The 19,413-nt window shown below is 34.6% G+C and overlaps 1 protein-coding gene across 1 annotated transcript in view; it reads left to right on the forward strand.

Moving 5' to 3' along the window:
• Nucleotides 1-396: 396 nt before the first annotated feature.
• The window catches only part of SPINK5 (serine peptidase inhibitor, Kazal type 5), a 44,826-nt gene continuing 25,809 nt past the window's right edge, over nucleotides 397-19,413 (forward strand). Inside the window, exons 1-5 of the mRNA XM_029216825.1 lie at nucleotides 397-451; nucleotides 1,784-1,809; nucleotides 5,687-5,814; nucleotides 7,681-7,750; nucleotides 18,354-18,481. Of these exons, the coding sequence (XP_029072658.1) occupies nucleotides 397-451; nucleotides 1,784-1,809; nucleotides 5,687-5,814; nucleotides 7,681-7,750; nucleotides 18,354-18,481 (407 nt within the window). The remainder of the gene's footprint in view (nucleotides 452-1,783; nucleotides 1,810-5,686; nucleotides 5,815-7,680; nucleotides 7,751-18,353; nucleotides 18,482-19,413) is intronic.

Genomic DNA, 19,413 nt, shown 5'->3' on the forward strand with positions numbered 1-19,413 from the left:
AGAAACATGTTTGTCTACGAGGAAATGTGTCTGGTGTTGGTGAGGAATTCAGTTCTGATATAGGATTATGGAGTACTAAACTTTGAGTAGGGTCCTTGGACATAATCTGTTGCATTCTAGGGGAGGTATCATGAAGACACATTAGAACTACTTTAGAAATAATATCTGTTCAAATCTGCCACCTTGACAGGATCCTAAAAGATGGAAACTAAATTGATGTGGTATATTAAGTTTAGCATGACCTTGAACAACTGGTTTTACAGTTTGGCTGTTGTTGTGGGTGTCACCCACAGTATACTATAAAAATGAGCTGCATCTCCACAGGTTCAGTCTTAGAGCACCAGCTGGTGAGCAATGCAAGGAGCAGTCGTGTGACCAACTTACATCGTCTTCAACATGAAGATAGCTGCAGTGCCAATGCTTCTGACCCTGGCTCTTTGCCTCATACAAGGTGAGCAATTTACCTGTAGTCTAAGCCTCTTGCCACACATCCTAAAGCTCTGGGCAGGGACTTGTCTCTCTCCCTCCTTCTTCAGTGTGTGTGTGTATGTATGTATGTATGTATGTATATATATATATATATATATATATATATATATATATATATATCCCTGAAATACCTTGCCAGACGTAGAGTTTTGAAGAATTACATATGTGGTTTTATAGCTATGTTATCTTTAGAAATGACAAGTAGTTTGAGATAATCTGAATTTTTATCCATCAGAAATCCTTCCATTAATTCAACATTAATTCTGAAAAGCTAATAGATTCTTTTCCATATTCCCCTCACCAAACATAAAAGTTCATAACAATATGAATTATATATATTATACATATGTAGGATATTAAGCCTATAAATTGATGCTGATATGAATTATGTGTATAACAGATATTTAAAACTTAGATGTACTTAATATGTATATTTTAATACTATATTTGTAAATAAAACATTAAAAACTCAAATTCAGTCATCTGTTTTTATTTTAAAGCAGTAGTGCTTTCTAGCAAATTTTATTTTTGTGTTTTCAAATCCTAAATGGATTGAAAATATTTCATCTAATTGGTAAGGGACTTCTATGGGAGCTAGGAAGTAGGTTTTTGCTTTTGTTATTTGAATTTGAAGGGAACACAAGATTGCCTAGACTGAACCTGCTATGAAGCATTTACATATTTTAAAAGGAAACCTCAGAGATGGAGAGTGAGGAGACCATTATACAAAAATGATGCCCACTTTCCTAAAAATGTGTATAGGTACAAAAAAAGTCTGTTAATGAGAGAGTATATTAGTCTGTGAGTTTAATCTTAATATTTACCAGATCTCTAATTTCTGTGGCTATAATGAGGAGGCAGAGCTACCAGAATTCAGAAAATTTTATTTTATGTATATATATGATATAAACTTTGTGCTACACTGTACCTTAAAACTATAATTGATATATTTGATAGGTGTACTATGTTATAATTTTAAAAGAGGCCTGCAATACTTTGTTCTGAAAGGATCTTTTAGAAATTAGATATTTTGAGGGGGTCAGAAAGCATATGAGTAAGTATTATTTTTCAAAGTAATTGGAACTTTATGAGCGAGAGATCTTTGTGACTGTATATACTGCCTGGTGCAGTGCCCTCACTTCATTTGCCATGGTAAATTTTAATGTGTTCAAATCAACTTGTGGTTTTAAAATATACTGCCATTAAAATAAGCAAGATACTACACTCAGTAAATTGTTTTACTTATTAAATGTTTTACGTTCCCTTAACTTTGGTTTCTGTATTTTTGTCCCAGATGCTGCCAGTGAAGGTGAAAATCAGGTTAGTCCTGCTTTTGCTTTTCATTGAATTCATTCCAAGATCCCTAAAGAAAAATGTTCTGTGGCCAACACCTTCATATTATAATACAGATATATTATACTCATGGGTACTAATAGCTTTTGTTAAAAACACAGAAACAGGTCTTTATGAATCAAGACATGAATCACACACACACACTAGTCAACGTCTTAATGATAATGGATATCTGAAAGAGGCAATCTACCACACTAAAGGAGTGCTTTAAAATTCCATAAACAAACACACTAGTGAATTACTGTTGTTCAGTTTAACAGCTGAAAAGTAGGAAACTGAAATGACTTTTCTTGTGATCATTATGCAAAAAGGGGCTGTCTTTATCTTGTCAGTGTATATATTTCATTCAATACATATTTACTGAGCATCTATTGTATGTCAGATCCTGTTTGAGATGCCAGGGATGTAAAAACAAAAAAGAACACTGCTGTCATGGAGCTTACATTTTAGTGGAAGAAAACAAACAAGTTAATAAGTAAATTAGTAAAATATATACAACATTAAATAATGATTAGTGCTAGAAGAAAAATAAAGCAGGATGGAAGACAGGAATTTCTGGGGATGGAGATGGTATCAGTTCTTCTTGAGATAGTCAGGTAAGTTCTCTCTGAGAAGATAGCATTAGAACATGGATCTAAAGGTGAGGTGGGAGTGAATCATGAAGTTACTTGTAACTCTCAGCAGACCAGGCAGAAGCACCTGTGATGGCAGAGGCCCTGACTCTGGAAGGGTCTGCACCAACTCTAAGGGATCTTTTGATTGAGAAATAAAGGAATCATTTTCTATAGAAATTAAACATTTTTTAATCTATTTGAAAGGCACGTTGAAAGAGCCAATTATACAGACACACACACACACACACACACACACAACTGTGCCATTATTTCAGATTGAAAATATTTCTACTTATGTAGCAGATATTTGCTGTGTTTCTCAAAGACCACGAACATTGAAAGAATAAAATAGTAAAAAGATTCTTTTCTACACCAAAACTCTTATAAATGTGGTTAAAATACTCTTGCTGTATTTTATTGTTACTTTTTTTTTTTAAAGAAACTTACAGGAATATTCTAGAGAATTCCATTATAGTCTCTATTATTTCATTTAAGTTTCCTGATTAAAGAGAGGTTCAGAAACTTCTATTGCCTAAGTAGAGTGGGATGGTAGGGTAGAAAAAAACCCTGGATTTTTGAGAATCAAAGAGCATGCTCATTTGGATATTTCATACTGGAAAAAGAAGGGTATTGTGTAAATCTTACTGAGCATGAAGCCACAATTTTCTTTTTTCAGTGTCTATGATAATGGGTAGTAGTTTCGGTGGATATTTCAAATTTTGCACTGATATTTCTCATACTGTTGAACTCTATTTCACTGAAAAACGTTTTAAAAACAAATTTAGCCACCTCTCATGTTGGCATAAGCAAAGAGAATATAAGACATAATTATTTATCTGGAAATATTTCTGATCATAGCCTTTGGATAGTTTGTCAGAAATGAAAACTATTAATTTAGTCTTTCTTATAGTGCTGGAAATTTTATTTTCCAAGTTCAGTAGCTCAAGTTCTTTCTAGTACAACATAAAAACATGTTGAATTTTACAAACATGAGCCAGAATAGCACAGAAAAGCACTGGAGTAATCTGCAAGGATCTTTACCATATGCTTAAATTTGTCATCCCAGAAGAGTTATTACGAAGCCATGGCAACCTTGATAATGCTCTAACACAGAGCAGGGGTGATGCCAGCTCCTGAGGGGTTTATGATGATGCCTGGGGAGGAAAAATGGAAAACACTGGGCAATATCACAGCCAGTGAAGGAAAACAGAAAGAGCTTGGCCCTAAAGGGCTCCAGTTTCTCTAAGACAAGTGGAGAAAACACAAAGAGCAACTATAACAAACAAAACAAGACAAAAATGAGCCAAAGACTGGAAGTTAGATTGCAAGTAATCGGTTGCTGGGAAGTCATCTCACCAACTCAGGATTCCTTTATGGTCCAGACCTGTTCCTGTTTCAGCCCTTTCTTTTATGGTCATTGGGAGGTTATTTCATTTTTCCCAGAGAAAAACACAACTGCTGATTTCAATTTTTATGGCCTTTTCCTATTTCCCAAAAGAATACACTGGATAACCTCATAACTCAGAAAAATAGCATCGAGTTCCATCTTTACTAATTACAAACTGTGAACAAATTTCTTACCTGTTCTCTGGGACTCTGTTGTCCATTCATGTAAAAATAAAAGTGTGTCTTTCTAGGATTTAGGTATTTTTCTAATTATGACATAGGAGAAGTCCAATTCAGGAATTATCTTGATTGAGAATGTTCTTTTTCAGTTGACCACTAAAAACTATTTAAAGCTTCATTCTAGTGTTATCATGAATCTTTGTTTTCAGCACTTTCTTTAAGACTTACCTCACAAGGGATATATTTCTATTACAGAGTCACCAGGCTGTTCTCTGATTCTATGACAATGTTTTTATCTAGACTTTATAGAATCAGTTATATCCAGCCACCTAAGCAGTAACTTGCAATACTGGCATAAGATACTATAGAATCAGAGACCAGACACAGATCTCAAGAGGCCCAGTTGTCAGTCTGTTGCCAGAAATTATTGCCCTGCTACTCAGATAAGATCACTGGGTGGTGATAGTACTCTTAGAGATGTTTTAGTAGGTCACCCTTAGCGAAATTTCCTAGGGCTGGTCTCTGAAATTATTTATTCTTCTTCACCATTAATCATTCATTCTGCAAGTGCTACCAACTGCCTCCTGTTTATAGGATGCTAGTTTAGTTACATCATTATCCATTAGATGGTAAGCACCATTTAGGCAAGGATCCTTCCTGCCTTATTTATTGCTGTATCCATGACACCCAGGAAAGTATAGTATCCTCATAATAAGTGTTTGTTGATTAACTGAATGATTATTATAAAGATATAGGAGGCTGAATAGAATTCTATAATCTGTCCTTTGGAAGAGGTTGCCTATGTCAGAGTTGGAGCAAAGGCTTGATTGATTTACTTATTTTTTTCTGGTACAAGGATCTTTATGCTTTGTATTTTCAAAGTCAAAACAAAACAAAAAACCAAAAGAAGAAAAAAAAGAAAACATAGATTACAAAGACTTTAAAGGACCAGTGGATTTCCTAAACTAATAGGTAGTATAACATTTTAAATCAGTACTTTACTAGGTAGTGCAAATGCACCATTAATATTAAGCTCCTAGAAAAAAAGTGAGTGACATATAGCAGGCCTTCATCAAATATATTGCAACATTTTCCTATACCTTTTAATGGCCAATATTATCGAACTGTGTGCTAGGTATTTTATATGCATCATCTTAGCATATTCCAATAATAATGGCAATAGCAACAACTATAATAATAAAGCAGGAGGGAGACGAGAGGTAGAGAATCTAATTATTGAATATCTGCTATGTATCAGGCACTCTTTGAGGGATTTACATGCTTATAATATTTAATCCACACGAAACTTATGAAACACATATACTTATATTCTCTGTTTTTACAGATAGAGTAAATGAGCCTTTGCTCATTTGCTGTGGCTCTTGGGCTTGTAAGTGAGAACCCTGGAAGATAAGCTCAGATCTTTTGACTCCAAGTCCCTTGTTCTTTCCATTTCACTAATGACTTTAGATGAATGCTTTTAGGTGAATTTTCAATCTCCAACAGACAATCCAGATTCATTACTTTTATTTGTATTATCTGTATCACCTGAGTGAATGTCTTCCATACAAAGTGGGTGGTGGTCATGAAATAATATTGTTCTTAGAAGGTAAAGTCTTGCTTTGATGAGATTTCTGTAAGCACTTTTTTCATATTTTCCTAAGGAAACATGCAGTGAATATAGGGCACTGATGAAAAATGGAAAACTGTTCTGTTCCCGAGATACAAACCTTTTTCAAAGCTCTGATGGAATAGTGTTCATCAACAAATGTGCCACATGCAAAATGATATTGTGAGTAAAGTTAAATCTTTCTTTCAAGTGTTTTGAGTTACCAGTTATTCTCTGAACTACTAAATGTATTATTTTTATTTTCTGTCAAATATATTTTTCTAAATCTAAGTGGGTAAATAAAAATGCTTAGCAGATCACTGTGATACCTACCATCAAGTAAAGTTGGATAAATGCCACCCACTCGGAAAGATTTTAATAATCACTCATGGTATTCCAAAATATCCCAGAGGGCCTGGTATCAGTACCTCATGCAGCACTTAACAGTTTTTTGAGGATGTACTTCCAAGTTGAGTTTTCTGACCCTGGGAGAAAAGAATTCTCGAGCCTGTTAAGACCTGACTCTGTTGTACCCCTGAGAATGATGCCAGACTCTTCTTGTGAGAGCCAACCAGGAGAATCAAGATACACCCTGACTCTGTGAGCTGCCAGTGTCTTCAGACATCTAGGATTATGCTAGCATGAGATGGACCCTAGGATTGACTGTGGCTTCCAACTCCCCACAACTCAGAAAGAATTAATATCCCGGAGGTTTACTGACATCTTTGCAATGCTTCTTAACTATTTCCTTCTCTCCAGTGACACTCCATAGGTGGTAAAGGCTTGAGTTATCAGTTGCAAGTCCTCAAATCAAAGGGACCGAATTTGGTTTTGAACAGAGAATTCATTCTCGGTTTCTGACCACCATCAAAACTTCAACTCTGGGGGCTTCCCTGGTGGCGCAGTGGTTGAGAGTCCGCCTGCAGATGCAGGGGACACGGGTTCGTGGCCCGGTCCGGGAAGATCCCACATGCCATGGAGCGGCTAGGCCCGTGAGCCATGGCCACTGAGCCTGCGCGTCCGGAGCCTGTGCTCCACAACAGGAGAGGCCACAACAGTGAGAGGCCCGCGTACCGCAAAAAAAAAACAAAAAACAAAAAAACACAACTTCAACTCTGGTACCAAGCCAATACGAAACTTACCTACTGAAGATAATTATATTATAATCAGCTTTTAAAATGCCAAGTTGGTAATGTGTCAAGGGATTTAATCTGACATAGTCATTAATATTGGGATAACAAAGCTCTGATCACATGTGCTGCTCCTAATGAAGACACTGCAGGAAGATGAAGGAAGGCAGGGCAAAATTTAGGGAGGGAGGACTCCCAGGGCAAGTTGAACAATCCTTTCTTAGCCTCTTGAAAGCTGAATGTAAACCAGCAGGTGTAATATTTACTAAAGAGTTTCCTCCTTGTTACATAGGATGTTTTGTTAGGAGACTGAAACTATAAATAGAATAAATTTATTGAAAAATAATTTAAAATAAAAATTAAATGCCTTTAGACATACAAGGTGGGTTATTTATCACTTTGAAGTCACTCACACAATTATTATCTTTATTACTTATGTAAATTATATTAGGATAAACTTGGCTTCTTAACCTGGAAAGGAGGAGACTGTATGAGGCATTAAAGTTATCTTTAAATTGCTGAATTTGCTCTGTGGGTCCTTAGAGATTGGAACCTCAGACCAAGACAGGTGGGTAGATTTTGGATCAATCTGAATATGGTCTTTCAAAGAGAGCATTCCAAAAATGATATAAATGGCTTTTAGAGTTAGCGACCACCTGGATGATGGAAGTATTTAAGGTGGGTAATCAGTTATACAGTTAACAGTAAAGATTCTTGCCTGTAATAGAACCACATTTGAGATATATTTCAGCACTGAGGAGAGATTTACAGTACCTGTGGTTATTTCCAGACATACCTCCACTTCTGACAAGCTAGATTAAGCTGAGAAGAATAGCCAAAATTAAGTTTACCATGTATGATGTTAGACCTAAAATTGGTCAAGCATATCTGAGCTATTCTGTTCTTTGCTATCTTCCAGAGAAAAAGAAGCAAAATCCCAGAGAAGGGCCAGGCATTTAGCAAGAGCCAGGGCTACTGCCCCAGCAAAGGTGAGACTATTTGGAGTCAACTTGTCATATTTGCTTTAGAGATTATGTTCAACTCTATTCAGATCTCTTTATTTCTTAATTACTAGGTCATACCTGTTGTGAGGCCAGCTACTTAGAAGGGAGGGAACATGGCGTAGTCCAGGGGTAGGCTAAATATCTGGTACAGCTTGTCCATAGGTCCAACCCATGACCCAACTCTCTGAAAACATCTGGGGCACTGACAGATGCTAAGAGGTGGTGTAAGCCAGTGTGATGTCTGCCTTCCATGGCCATTTCTCATTTCTACTGTCCTGTCTCAGCTCCAACAAGAGAATTCACGGGACTGTAGAACTAAGTTCAAGTCTCAGAATTCGGACAATTTATGTATATCTGGGTCTCAGTTTTTTCACCTGTGAAATGGAATGTGGATCAAATGAGAAACTAAGTTTTAAAAGCCAGCTACAATGTTTAACATGTGTTAGCAGACATTTGACTCATTTTATTTCCTTTCTCTTTTCCTCTTTCTCTTCCGACTGAACATATTTTCTAATACTTGGAGATTTCCCCTAATTCAAGTAGACTTGCTTATTTATATCTATTTTGCAAATTGGGATTCAGGCTAATATTTGTTGGAGAAAACTGTTCTGTGGTAAAACAATTTTTTAATTAAATAAAATGAAAGAAACTATACAGGTGCAACCCAACACATAACCATTTCCCTTTATAAATAATTTTTTATTATACAAAAATTCTTATTTATACAAAAAAATAAAAGTTATAGGCCCAGACTTGTTGAAATCTCTGTCTACAATGTCTTACAATAAGTTATTGACAAAGCTGGGGCTATTGCCAGGTATTCTGACAACTACTCATATTATTCCAGGTCTCCTATGTAGCTTCTTCTCCAATATCTTCTTTCTCTTCCTCCTCTCCTGCCTCTGACACATAACTAAAATGATCAGTCAGGGAAGGCACACCCAAATTACATTAATATCCCTGGTCTAACCAAGCTACCATTCTCCTTGTCAGTGTTACTCAGGACTGTCTGAGCACCTCAGCCTCCGCAGTAGACCGACTCAACCAAATCTTTGCCCGGGCTCAACCAGTCTCACTTTTAAAACAATAACATAGTCACCACACAATTGGTCAATAACTACAAACTCTTTGAGCAAAAGGGAGCTGCTTCTATGTTCCCCCAAATCTGTGAGGGTCAGAAAACTTTACTGATACTTTTCAAATCTGCCTTTCTTTGTGACATTTAGAGAGAGGCTTATGCTATAAAATCCATTCTCTTCCTCCTCCTCTTTTTTCTTCATGAAAAACTGATATATCGTTGGTGTTCAAAAATATAAAATACAAGAAAGTGACAAACAAAAATCCCCCAAATACATACACACACATATACACACACACATCATTCTTAAACCTACTATTTTAAGACATTACTAGTGGTACGTTTTCATATGTAGACACACATTTACTGAATTTTAATGAAATAGGATTCTTAAGAAATAAAATTATAGAATATTAAGACATTATACTTCTCTGTTACCATTTTATGCCTGAATTATAATTTTGACCTCTAGATAAAGTTCCTATGGTTACATGTTTTGCTACCTAGGAAATTATTTACTTACAAATTAAGGCAGTTAATATTTGGCTGTTTGCCTTCAAGTAATTTCTGTCTAGATGTTTACTTGTCTGTGTGTGAGTAGATTAATGCAATTATAGTATATTTTTATTGTTGTTATTTTCCTCTTAACGGTAAAAGAAAACAATCTACTTTCCCTGCTTAGATTTTTCCCATCAAAAATTAACCCTTTTCTCCACACCCTCTCCAGCATTTATTGTTTGTAGATTTTTTGATTATGGCCATTCTGACTGGTGTGAGGTGATACCTCATTGTAGTTTTTTTTTTTTCTCATGGTAGTTTTGATTTGCATTTCTCTAATGATTAGTGATGCTGAACATTCTTTCATGTGTTTGTTGGCAATCTGTATATCTTCTTTGGAGAAATGTCTATTTGGTCTTCTGCCCATTTTTGGATTGGGTTGTTTGTTTTTTAGATATTAAGCTGCGTGAACTGCTTGTAAATTTTGGAGATTAATCCTTTGTCAGTTGCTTCATTTGCAAATATTTTCTCCCATTCTGAGGGTTGTCTTTTCGTCTTGTATCCTCTTGCACTCTTGGTAGGAATGTAAATTGATACAGCCACTATGGAGAACAGTATGGAGGTTCCTTAAAAAACTAAAAATAGAACTACCATACGACCCAGCAATCCCACTACTGGGCATATACCCTGAGAAAGCCATAATTCAAGAAGAGTCATGTACCACAGTGTTCATTGCAGCTCTCTTTACAATAGTCAGGACATGGAAGCAACTTAAGTGTCCATCGACAGCTGAATGGATAAAGGAGGTGTGGCATATATATAAAATGGAATATTACTCAGCCATAAAAAGAAACGAAATTGAGTTATTTGTAGTGAGGTGGATGGATCTAGAGTCTGTCATACAGAGTGAAGTAAGTCAGAAAGAGAAAAACAAATACCGTATGCTAACACATATATATGGAATCTAAGAAAAAATTGGTTCTGATGAACCTAGGGGCAGAACAGGAATAAAGATGCAGATGTAGAGAATGGACTTGAGGACACGGCGGGGGGAAGGGTGAGCTGGGATGAAGTGAGAGAGTGGCATGGACTTATATATACTACCAAATATAAAATAGATAGCTAGTGGGAAGCAGCCGCATAGCACAGGGAGATCAGCTCAGTGCTTTCTGACCACCTAGAGGGGTGGGATAGGGAAGGTGGGAGGGAGACTCAAGAGGAAGGAGATATGGGTATATATGTATATGTATAGCTGATCCACTTTGTTGTAAAGCAGAAACCAACACACCATTGTAAAGCAATTATACTCTAATAAAGATGTTAATAAAAAGAAAATTAACCCTGCTTCTTACTCTCAGAATAAGATGCTTTGTTCAAGGAGTTTCCTCCTATAGACATCCTCTCTCTCTTGCATCATCAATTTATTCTTCATTACTATGTATGTCAACCTTTAACCTTATGACTCTGATATGCAATCCATCAACAAGTCTTGGTTTTGCATCCAATGTATATTCCAATTTGACTCCTTTTCATGATTTCCATTCCTACCACCCAAGTTTTCTGAAATCCTCCATAATTTCTAATCACTAACATCTTTGGCCTATGTAGAAACTTTTGTTTTTTAATTGATCAATTCATTCATTCAGTGTTTCTCATTGATTTAAGTTGCCAACTTTGTAGGATATTAAATTCATAGGTGTGCATGTATGTGTTTCTAAGTTCCCTTTTTTGTTCATATTGTTCATTTCTTTAATAACTAATAAGACAAGTCCCCTTTCTTATCTCACTTTTTCAAAGTTGACTTACCTATGCACAGATATGTATTTTCCACATATATATTTGAAATAAAAAATTTACTAAGTTTATAAAAAATCCAACTTGAGTTTGAGAACTCAATGTGGTAAAGGCTACAGAGAATTTATAAATTAATTTGGGTAAAATTGACTTTTTACAATAGTAACTTGCCCAAGTCAAAGGCATAGAATATCTTATTAATTCATATAATTTTCGTGTATCTTATGAAATCTATAAAATATTCTCCACAGGTATTCTTTGCCAATACCTAGAAAATTTGTAATTTTATTGCTCTTTTGAGTGGTATTTTGTTGTTTATGGTATTTATATCTGATTATTGTTGGCATAGACAAATTCTATTGATTTCTATAGGTTTATCTTCTGTTAAAGACCTTTATGATATCTTGTTAATTCTTATAATTTATCTTTTAATTCTGTTGTCTTTTTCTTGGAAGTTGATCACATCATCTGCAAATAATAGAAGCTTTATAACTTCCTTTTCAGTCTTGTCACTTCTTTATTTCTTTTTCTTTCCTTATATCATTGGTGAGGATCTAGAGTTCAATACAGTAGTTCAACAGTAGCAATGATAATGAACTTCAATCTGCCCTTTCTCTGCCTATATTAAATGCAATATAGCTAAAGTTTCTCCATTAAGTATATTGTTTACCATAGGTGTTTTTTCTATAAACTTTAGTAAGTTTAGAAGTTCCTTTCTGTTTTTATTCTTCTGAATATGTTTTGATCATTATCACATGCCTTCTCTGCAACTATTGAAATAATTTTACAATTTTTCTCTTTCAGTCTATTAACGTAATACATTTTTTGATAACCATGCTAAATGTTAAATCATTATTATTTTCTTAGGGTAAATCATACTTAATCATAATGCATTTTTTAATACACTGTTGAATTTGCATAGTTATTATTTAGAAAATTTGAAACTATTTTTGTAAGTAAAATGAGTCTATACTTTCCCCTTGCTAATTATTCTTATCTGGTTTGGGAATCAATATAAAATTACCCTGAGGGGGTGGCACTTCAGACTATTGCTGAATAAGGAGGTCAACTAATTCCCTCCGCAAAGAACAACTATAAGGCTACACAAAATTGAGTAAAACAACCATTTTAGCATTCTGGAAATTGACCAGCAGCCTATGTTAATCTGACAATCAGTTATGCTTGAAAAACTGTTGGACTCTGGGTAAGAGCAATGGGATTCTATGATGTTCTTGCTTAATGATAGTCCCATCTCACTCCCATGGCTTGGTTGATATGGAGGGTCTACCAAAACAGAGCAGGCTATGTGGATCAGCAACTGCACTGCAAATGTTGAAAGGGGTTTATTTAATTTTGAGTAGTGGGCAACTGACATATCCAGAGATATTTTTGGTTACTCCAGTAAGGAGAATGATCTTAGGTTATAGCAGTAAGCATACTTCTGGCTATGTCTTCATAACAGGGCAGCAGAGACAAAAAGGGACTAAGCAATTCATAAAGTCCTGGACAATCATAGGGATGTGTGCAAGCACTTAGAAGACACAAGAAAATTCCAGTGGAAAGCAAATGCTAGGGTAGACGTAAAAGTAGCTTGAAATTTGAATACCCTCTCCTACATACACAGGTCCATCTGTGGAGGATAGACTCCTTACTGGCTTGAGCATAAACTCTGTCTAATCATTGGCCTACTGCTAAGTTACACAGATCCAGGTAGAAAAAACCTAAAAAGTCAGGCTTAAAAAAAAACAAAAAACTACAGTCATCCCTCCATGTCTGTGGGTTCCACATTCATGGATTCAGGCAATCACAGACCAAAAATATTAAAAACAAACAAACTCCAGAAAGTTCCAAAAAGCAAATCTTGAATTTGCCCCATGCTGGCCACTATTTACGTAGTATTTATATTGTACTTACAACTATTTACATAGCACTTAAATTGTGTTACGTATTGTAAGTAATCTAGAGATAATTTAAGGTATACAGGAGGATGTGCATAGTTTATATAAGGGACTTTAGTATCTATGGATTTTGGTATCCATGGGGGTCTTGGAACCACTCCCCCAATGGATATGAAGGTATGACTGAATAAACATTTTCTTAGCATACACATCAACAGCTGCACACTATGGGAGAGCAAGAGATCAGAGATTTAGCTCAACCAAAGAAGCAAACAATAAAACAGCGAAAATCATCTTTGGAATAAAATTATAAATTGAGTTGCTAAGCTATATTATCCATAATGTCCAGTTTTCAACAAAAATTATGAAATAGGCAAAGTAAATAGAATATATGAACCATAGTTGGCATGAAAAAATGTTAATGGAAACTGTCTGAGTGGTTCCAGATGTTAGTTTGACAGACAGAGACTTAAAGTAGCTATTTATAAGGTGTCCAACACTAAAGAAAACAATATTTGAAGAGTTAAAGGAAAACGTAATAACAATGAATAGAGATTTTCAGTGACAAGTTATATATAACACCCTCATATACACTTGTATATGTATATATATATATACACACATATATATGTATGTATATATATAACCAAATGAAAATTCTGGAGATGAAGGGCACAATAACTCAAGTTTTAAAAATTCAGTAGAAAGGCTCAAAAGCAGCTTTGAGATTGTATAATAAAAGAAGAATTAGTAAACTTGAAGAAAGATTAATAAAGTTTAACAAAAGTACAGAAGGAAAAAATATTGACAAAAATTGCAGAGTCGCAGAGTCCTTGAGACATCAAGAATGCCAGTATGTGTGAAATAGGAATGCCAGAAATAGAAGGCAGAGACTGGATAGAAAAATTATTTGAACGAATAACGGCCTAAAATGTATCAAATTTGATGAAATAATGAATCTTTATATTTAAGAATTTCAACAAACTATAAATGGAACAAATCAAAGAGATCTACACTTGGGCTCATCATGATCAAAATGTTGAGATCAAGAGAAAGTTTTAAAAGTAGCAAAAGAAAAATGACCCATTATATATGACTGGCTTCTCATTTAAAATAATGAAGGTCCAAAGGCAATGGAAAGAGATGCTCAAAGGGCTGAAAGAAAAAAAATGTTAACCAATATTCTATATCCACAAAAATTACCCTATAAAATTAAGGCAAAATGAAGATATTCCCATATCAATGAAATCTGAGAGAATTTGTTGCTAACAGATCTGTCTTATAAGTAATAATAAAGTTCTTTAAAGGAATGACCACCAGATGGTAACTTGGAATTAGAGAAAGAAATAAAAAGCACCAGAAATGGTAAATATAGGGGTTAATATGAAGTACTCTATAAATATATGTCCCTTATTTTCACCTAGCTTCTTTTAAAGATATAATATTGTATATAGCAATGATTATAATGCTGTTTTATTGGGTGTACAAATATAACGTGTATGATAGTTACAGTACGAAAGGAGACAGAGAAAATAGAGCTACAATTGGGGCCAAGTTTCTATATTTTACTAGAATTAAGTATTAATTGGTAGTAGATTGTGATAAATTAGGATGCTTATTGTAATCACTAGAGTAACCGATCAGAAAATGACATGTATAATAAATGCATAAAATCAGCAGGAGAATAAAAAAGACGCACTAGTAATATTTAACCCAAAAAGAAGGCAATAGTGGAAGAATAGAGAAGTAAAAAGAACAAGAGTATATTAAAAACAAATAGAAACATAGCATATGTAAATACAATCCTATCGATAATTATATTAAATGTAAATGGTTTTAACATCCCAATCAAAAGGCTGAGACTATTATATGCTAAAAAAAAACCCCAACTATGTCTCCAGTACATACTCCTTAAATTCAAAGTTTTAGAAAAATGTATTTTAAGTCTATTAGAAATGGGGCATTTTGGGGAGAGAATATCTCAGACCAATATATCAATTAGTTAATATACTTACTGATATGTTCAACTTTCCTCCTGCTTAGTACACCAGCGGAGGTATTTTCTACTCTTTTTGTAGCCATGTCTCCATTTTGGTTTTCAGATGCATTAGCATATGGATACTCACAATATGCTTTCATTGTATTATTTCTCAATGTTCAATTATTTCCAATATCACTATATATATTTTTAAATTGTCATCTTCTCTTTCTTTTTTTTATCAGTTGTACTAGAAAACTATAACATTAGCTTTTTTATTAATTTTCTCTGTAGTTTCTGTTCTTTATATTATTCATTCCTATTTGCTCTGCTGCTCATTTTACAGTGAATTGAGCAATACTTAGTCTTTAAATTTTAACTTTCTAAATTTCATGACAAGTGTATTTGAAGGTATCAGTGATCATCTGTCTCAGATTTGTACTTGAAGTGTTTTCATTTGTCATTCTTTGCCAAATATTTCTTAATTTTCCTCCCTCCCAAATTTATTTAGTAACACATTATTTGATTTACAAATATGTGGTACTTTTTTTCCATTTTAAATTAACTTAATTTTATTGAACTGTGGTCAAAGAACATGGGCCATATGACACTGATCCTTTGGAATTTCCTAAGACTTTCTTTGTGGCCTGATAAATATTCTACTTTTATAAATGTTTTATATCTTCTGAAAAAATGTTTATTTTCTGTTTCTTGGATGTAGTTTTCTATTAAAATCTAATGACTTAAGCACCTTAATTTTTTCCTTTGATATATCAGCTTCTGAGAAGTGTGTGCTAAAAACTCTAACACCAGTTATTGATTTATTTAATTCTATTGATTATCACTTGACGTATTTAGAGCCTGTATTATTGAATGTATGCTCATGATTATTATACCTTCTTGTTCTTTTCTTCCTTTTACTTTATGTAATGTCCTTCTTTGTTACTTATGATGCATTTGGGACTGAATTCTATATATTAAGTATTAATATTTTTGCTTCTGCTCTCTTCTTATTCACTTTTGCCTTGTATCTTTTCTTATCCTATTATAATATTTGTGTGCTTTTTAATTTTTCTGTAGTGAATTTTTTTCTGCTAAAGTGAGTTAGAAAATACTGAAGCCAAGCTTCAGCCTCTGCCTCTCCTGGTTAAGTGTCAGGAGAGGACAAAGGATAAGACTCAGAGCTGAAGGTTCTAGAACCAGTGTTAACTCCAGTTTGCTGCCACTTCACCATGTCAAGAATCCATCTGTAAGCTCTCAGAAATTGTCAGCATCAGGAAGAATTGTTCTCTGTAGGCTGTGATCCACCAGCCCTTGGTGTTTCGAGGAGATGGAGGTGGAGTAGTAAATGCTTACACCTGTTCTCATCACCTCCCAGCTGGGCTTTTGATCTGTCCATCACCCTGCCAACATCTGTGACCTAGTAGGCTGCTGTTGATTTCACTGGTGAAGCGGGAGAGGAGTGATGGCTCCAAGTTGATTGCTTGGATCCCTATCCCCATGCTTCTGCAGTTTCTCCAGAAATGATTTTTGAGAGAAAATCAGCAGCTTTTCCTTACGCTCCTGCTTTTTCCTTATGCTCCAGCCACACTTCTCTTCTTTCTGCCCCTTAAACAGGAGAATCTAGTTCCTATCACAAGTCTTTTGCAATTGCAGTTCTCCATGTCTGGAATGTTCTTTCCGCAAGTCTTTAATGCCCGGCTCCTCCTCATTAATGCCATCTCACCTCAAATGTTACCTTTGCAGAAAGATCTTTCTTGACACTATATTTAAAATAGCCCCTATTCTGGGTGCTATCATATCGTGCAGTTCATTTTTCATAGCACTTGTTATAATTTAAAGTTTTTGTATTTACTGTCTATCTCTTCCCCTGTCTATTTAATGAATGTAAATCCGTTAGAGTACGTATTCCTTTTCTCTTTTTTTGCTGTGTCACAGTCTAGTGGAATGCCTAGAGCCTAGTAAATGTGTAATGGGTTTTGAGGAATAAATGAACAACCAAGTGAATGGGGTAGCACATATGGCCATGACTTAACCTGTTTTCACTCTATTTTTAACTTCTTCCTAAATATATGACATGAAGAGTGGGGTATGTTTCATAGATTTTCTTTTCTAGTTTAAATTCTTTTTCCCTTTTAATTGTCTTCTAGGAGAGTTCCTCAGTGTAATCTTCTGGTTCAAAAATTTATTTTACATTTGTGTCTATCCTACTTTATTCTTGATATTGTGTGCCATACTAAGTCACAGGTCCATATCCTAAGTTTCCCAAATCTATAATAAAGACATTTTTGTTAAGACAATAATGACATCAAAAAATTTGTTTTGCAATGTGGTATCATATTCTTAGGTTTTAGATAGAAATTAAGTTCAAGTTAACTCTGAATCAGAATATCTAGCTTATGTCACAATAATGAGTTGCCAAATAACGTTTCATAACTATTTCTTCTTCACCACAAGCCTGTAATGTGGATAGGGTGTGAATTCCCATTTTTCAGATAAGGAAAGTGAGAATCAAAGAGGTGCAGTGAGTGGGTGGCAGATCTGAGATTCCAACACTAGTCATCAGTTATTACCTAGTGCAATTGTTTTTCTCACCAAACAGGTTTGTCCCTATGTATATGTCATATTATTAGAGCAGAGATTTTCATATTTATCTCATCATCCCTAAAAGGTGTTTAGCTTTATTGGCTTGATTATCAGTAAAGAAAACATTTAAAAAACAACAGCAACAACAGTAAATGGTCAGGATATGCTAGGCGCTGTTCTAAGAACTATACATGTATTAATACATTTAAATCTCTTTATAATCCTGAGAAGTTGGTAATATTATATGCATTTTGCAAATGAGGGCACTATAGCACAGAGTGGTTAAGTAACCCAAATCACATAGCTAATGAGTGGCAGATTTAGAATTATGAACCCAGCAATCTGGCTCTTGATCATTAATCTATAATACTATAAACTTTATTGTAGCTTATAGTTTGCAGAGAGCTTTCATATCCATTGTCTACTGGACCTCATGACTACTCTATAGAGAAGGCAGGCAGGTTTTGATTGACATACAGTTTGCTAAGTTTCAAAGAGGTGACTTGGCCCACCTCACCCAGATAGCAGGTGTCTGAAATCTTACTGAAATCATTTTTTCTGAAATCTGATTATATATTTCTGTTCTTGGACCATGCCTTATTAGCCACGAGTTTATTAGTTCACTGCAGTCTCCTTATTATATTTTCCTTCTCCACTGAGTTATATTGTTGTGGGCTTAAAATATTAATCTATTTATGCATTTAAGGAATATTTTATCTCTTATAGTTTGATGTTCCTTGATCATGTCTCTTGCAGTTGAATTGCAGTGATTTCAAGAAAGGAGAAAGGGATGAGGATTTTATCTGTACCCTTGATAATGCAGCTGTTTGTGGCACAGATGGGAAAACATACAGTAACAGATGTACACTATGTGCTGAGAACGCGTGAGTATTCTCTGAAGCAGGCTTTCTCCCTAAAGCATGTTCTCTGTATAATTATATAACACATTTTTTTCTTACATCTTTAAGATAACAATCCATTTTGTGGGAGTTAGCCATCTATAAATTATTAGGATCACTTCTTTTACTATTCTTAAGAGAAAAAATATGTAGTATAACACTTTATATTTTACAAGCACACTTGTGTGCAATTTATCAGATGGTTATCACTTTCTGTGAAGTAAGACATCTGATATATCTATATCTGTATACAACCACACACATACACGTATATCTATTCATACATATATATACATACACATTTATCTGTTATCTATTTATCTCCTTTCTACCTATTTAGGAGTATATCCTTTTTCATAGAGAATTATTTAATTATTAAATGATATTTATTTATTAAATGCTCAGTAATTTATAATATTAGGGTAACTGGGACTTAATATTGAACTTCTTCCCATCTATTCAACATTCACCAAATGTAGCTAAAGCATCTCACTGCCCTATATTTTGTCCTCATTTGGTTCTTTCTCTACCCTCCGGGCTAGGTTTGGTTATTGACTGTCTTCAGCCAACAAGATGGCATCCCTCCTTTACAGGTTCTGGCTTATGACCTCAGTCTTGAATTGGCTGCTTTTCAGTTTTTGCAAATATAACAACCAATGTTTGAGAAGGCTAGTAAGAGATAATGATAAATATTCAGTCTTAAGGTTCTACAAGCTTTATCCTTCCTTATGATAAGTATCTTTACCAAACCACAACTGAGTTACATCACTCTGATCCCTCACATGACTGCATTTTCAGAAATACACTCTAAAACTATGTCTTCCACTTTCACCAAGGGTCAATATAAAGAAACAGAAAACAAAAAATAGGTAAAGGAAGAACAATTTTTTATTACACATGTATTTGTAACACTACTA

Source organism: Monodon monoceros, unplaced genomic scaffold (genome assembly GCF_005190385.1).
Source record: "Monodon monoceros isolate NGI ecotype Baffin Bay Population unplaced genomic scaffold, NGI_Narwhal_1 Super_Scaffold_12, whole genome shotgun sequence".
Taxonomy (NCBI): Eukaryota; Metazoa; Chordata; class Mammalia; order Artiodactyla; family Monodontidae; genus Monodon; species Monodon monoceros.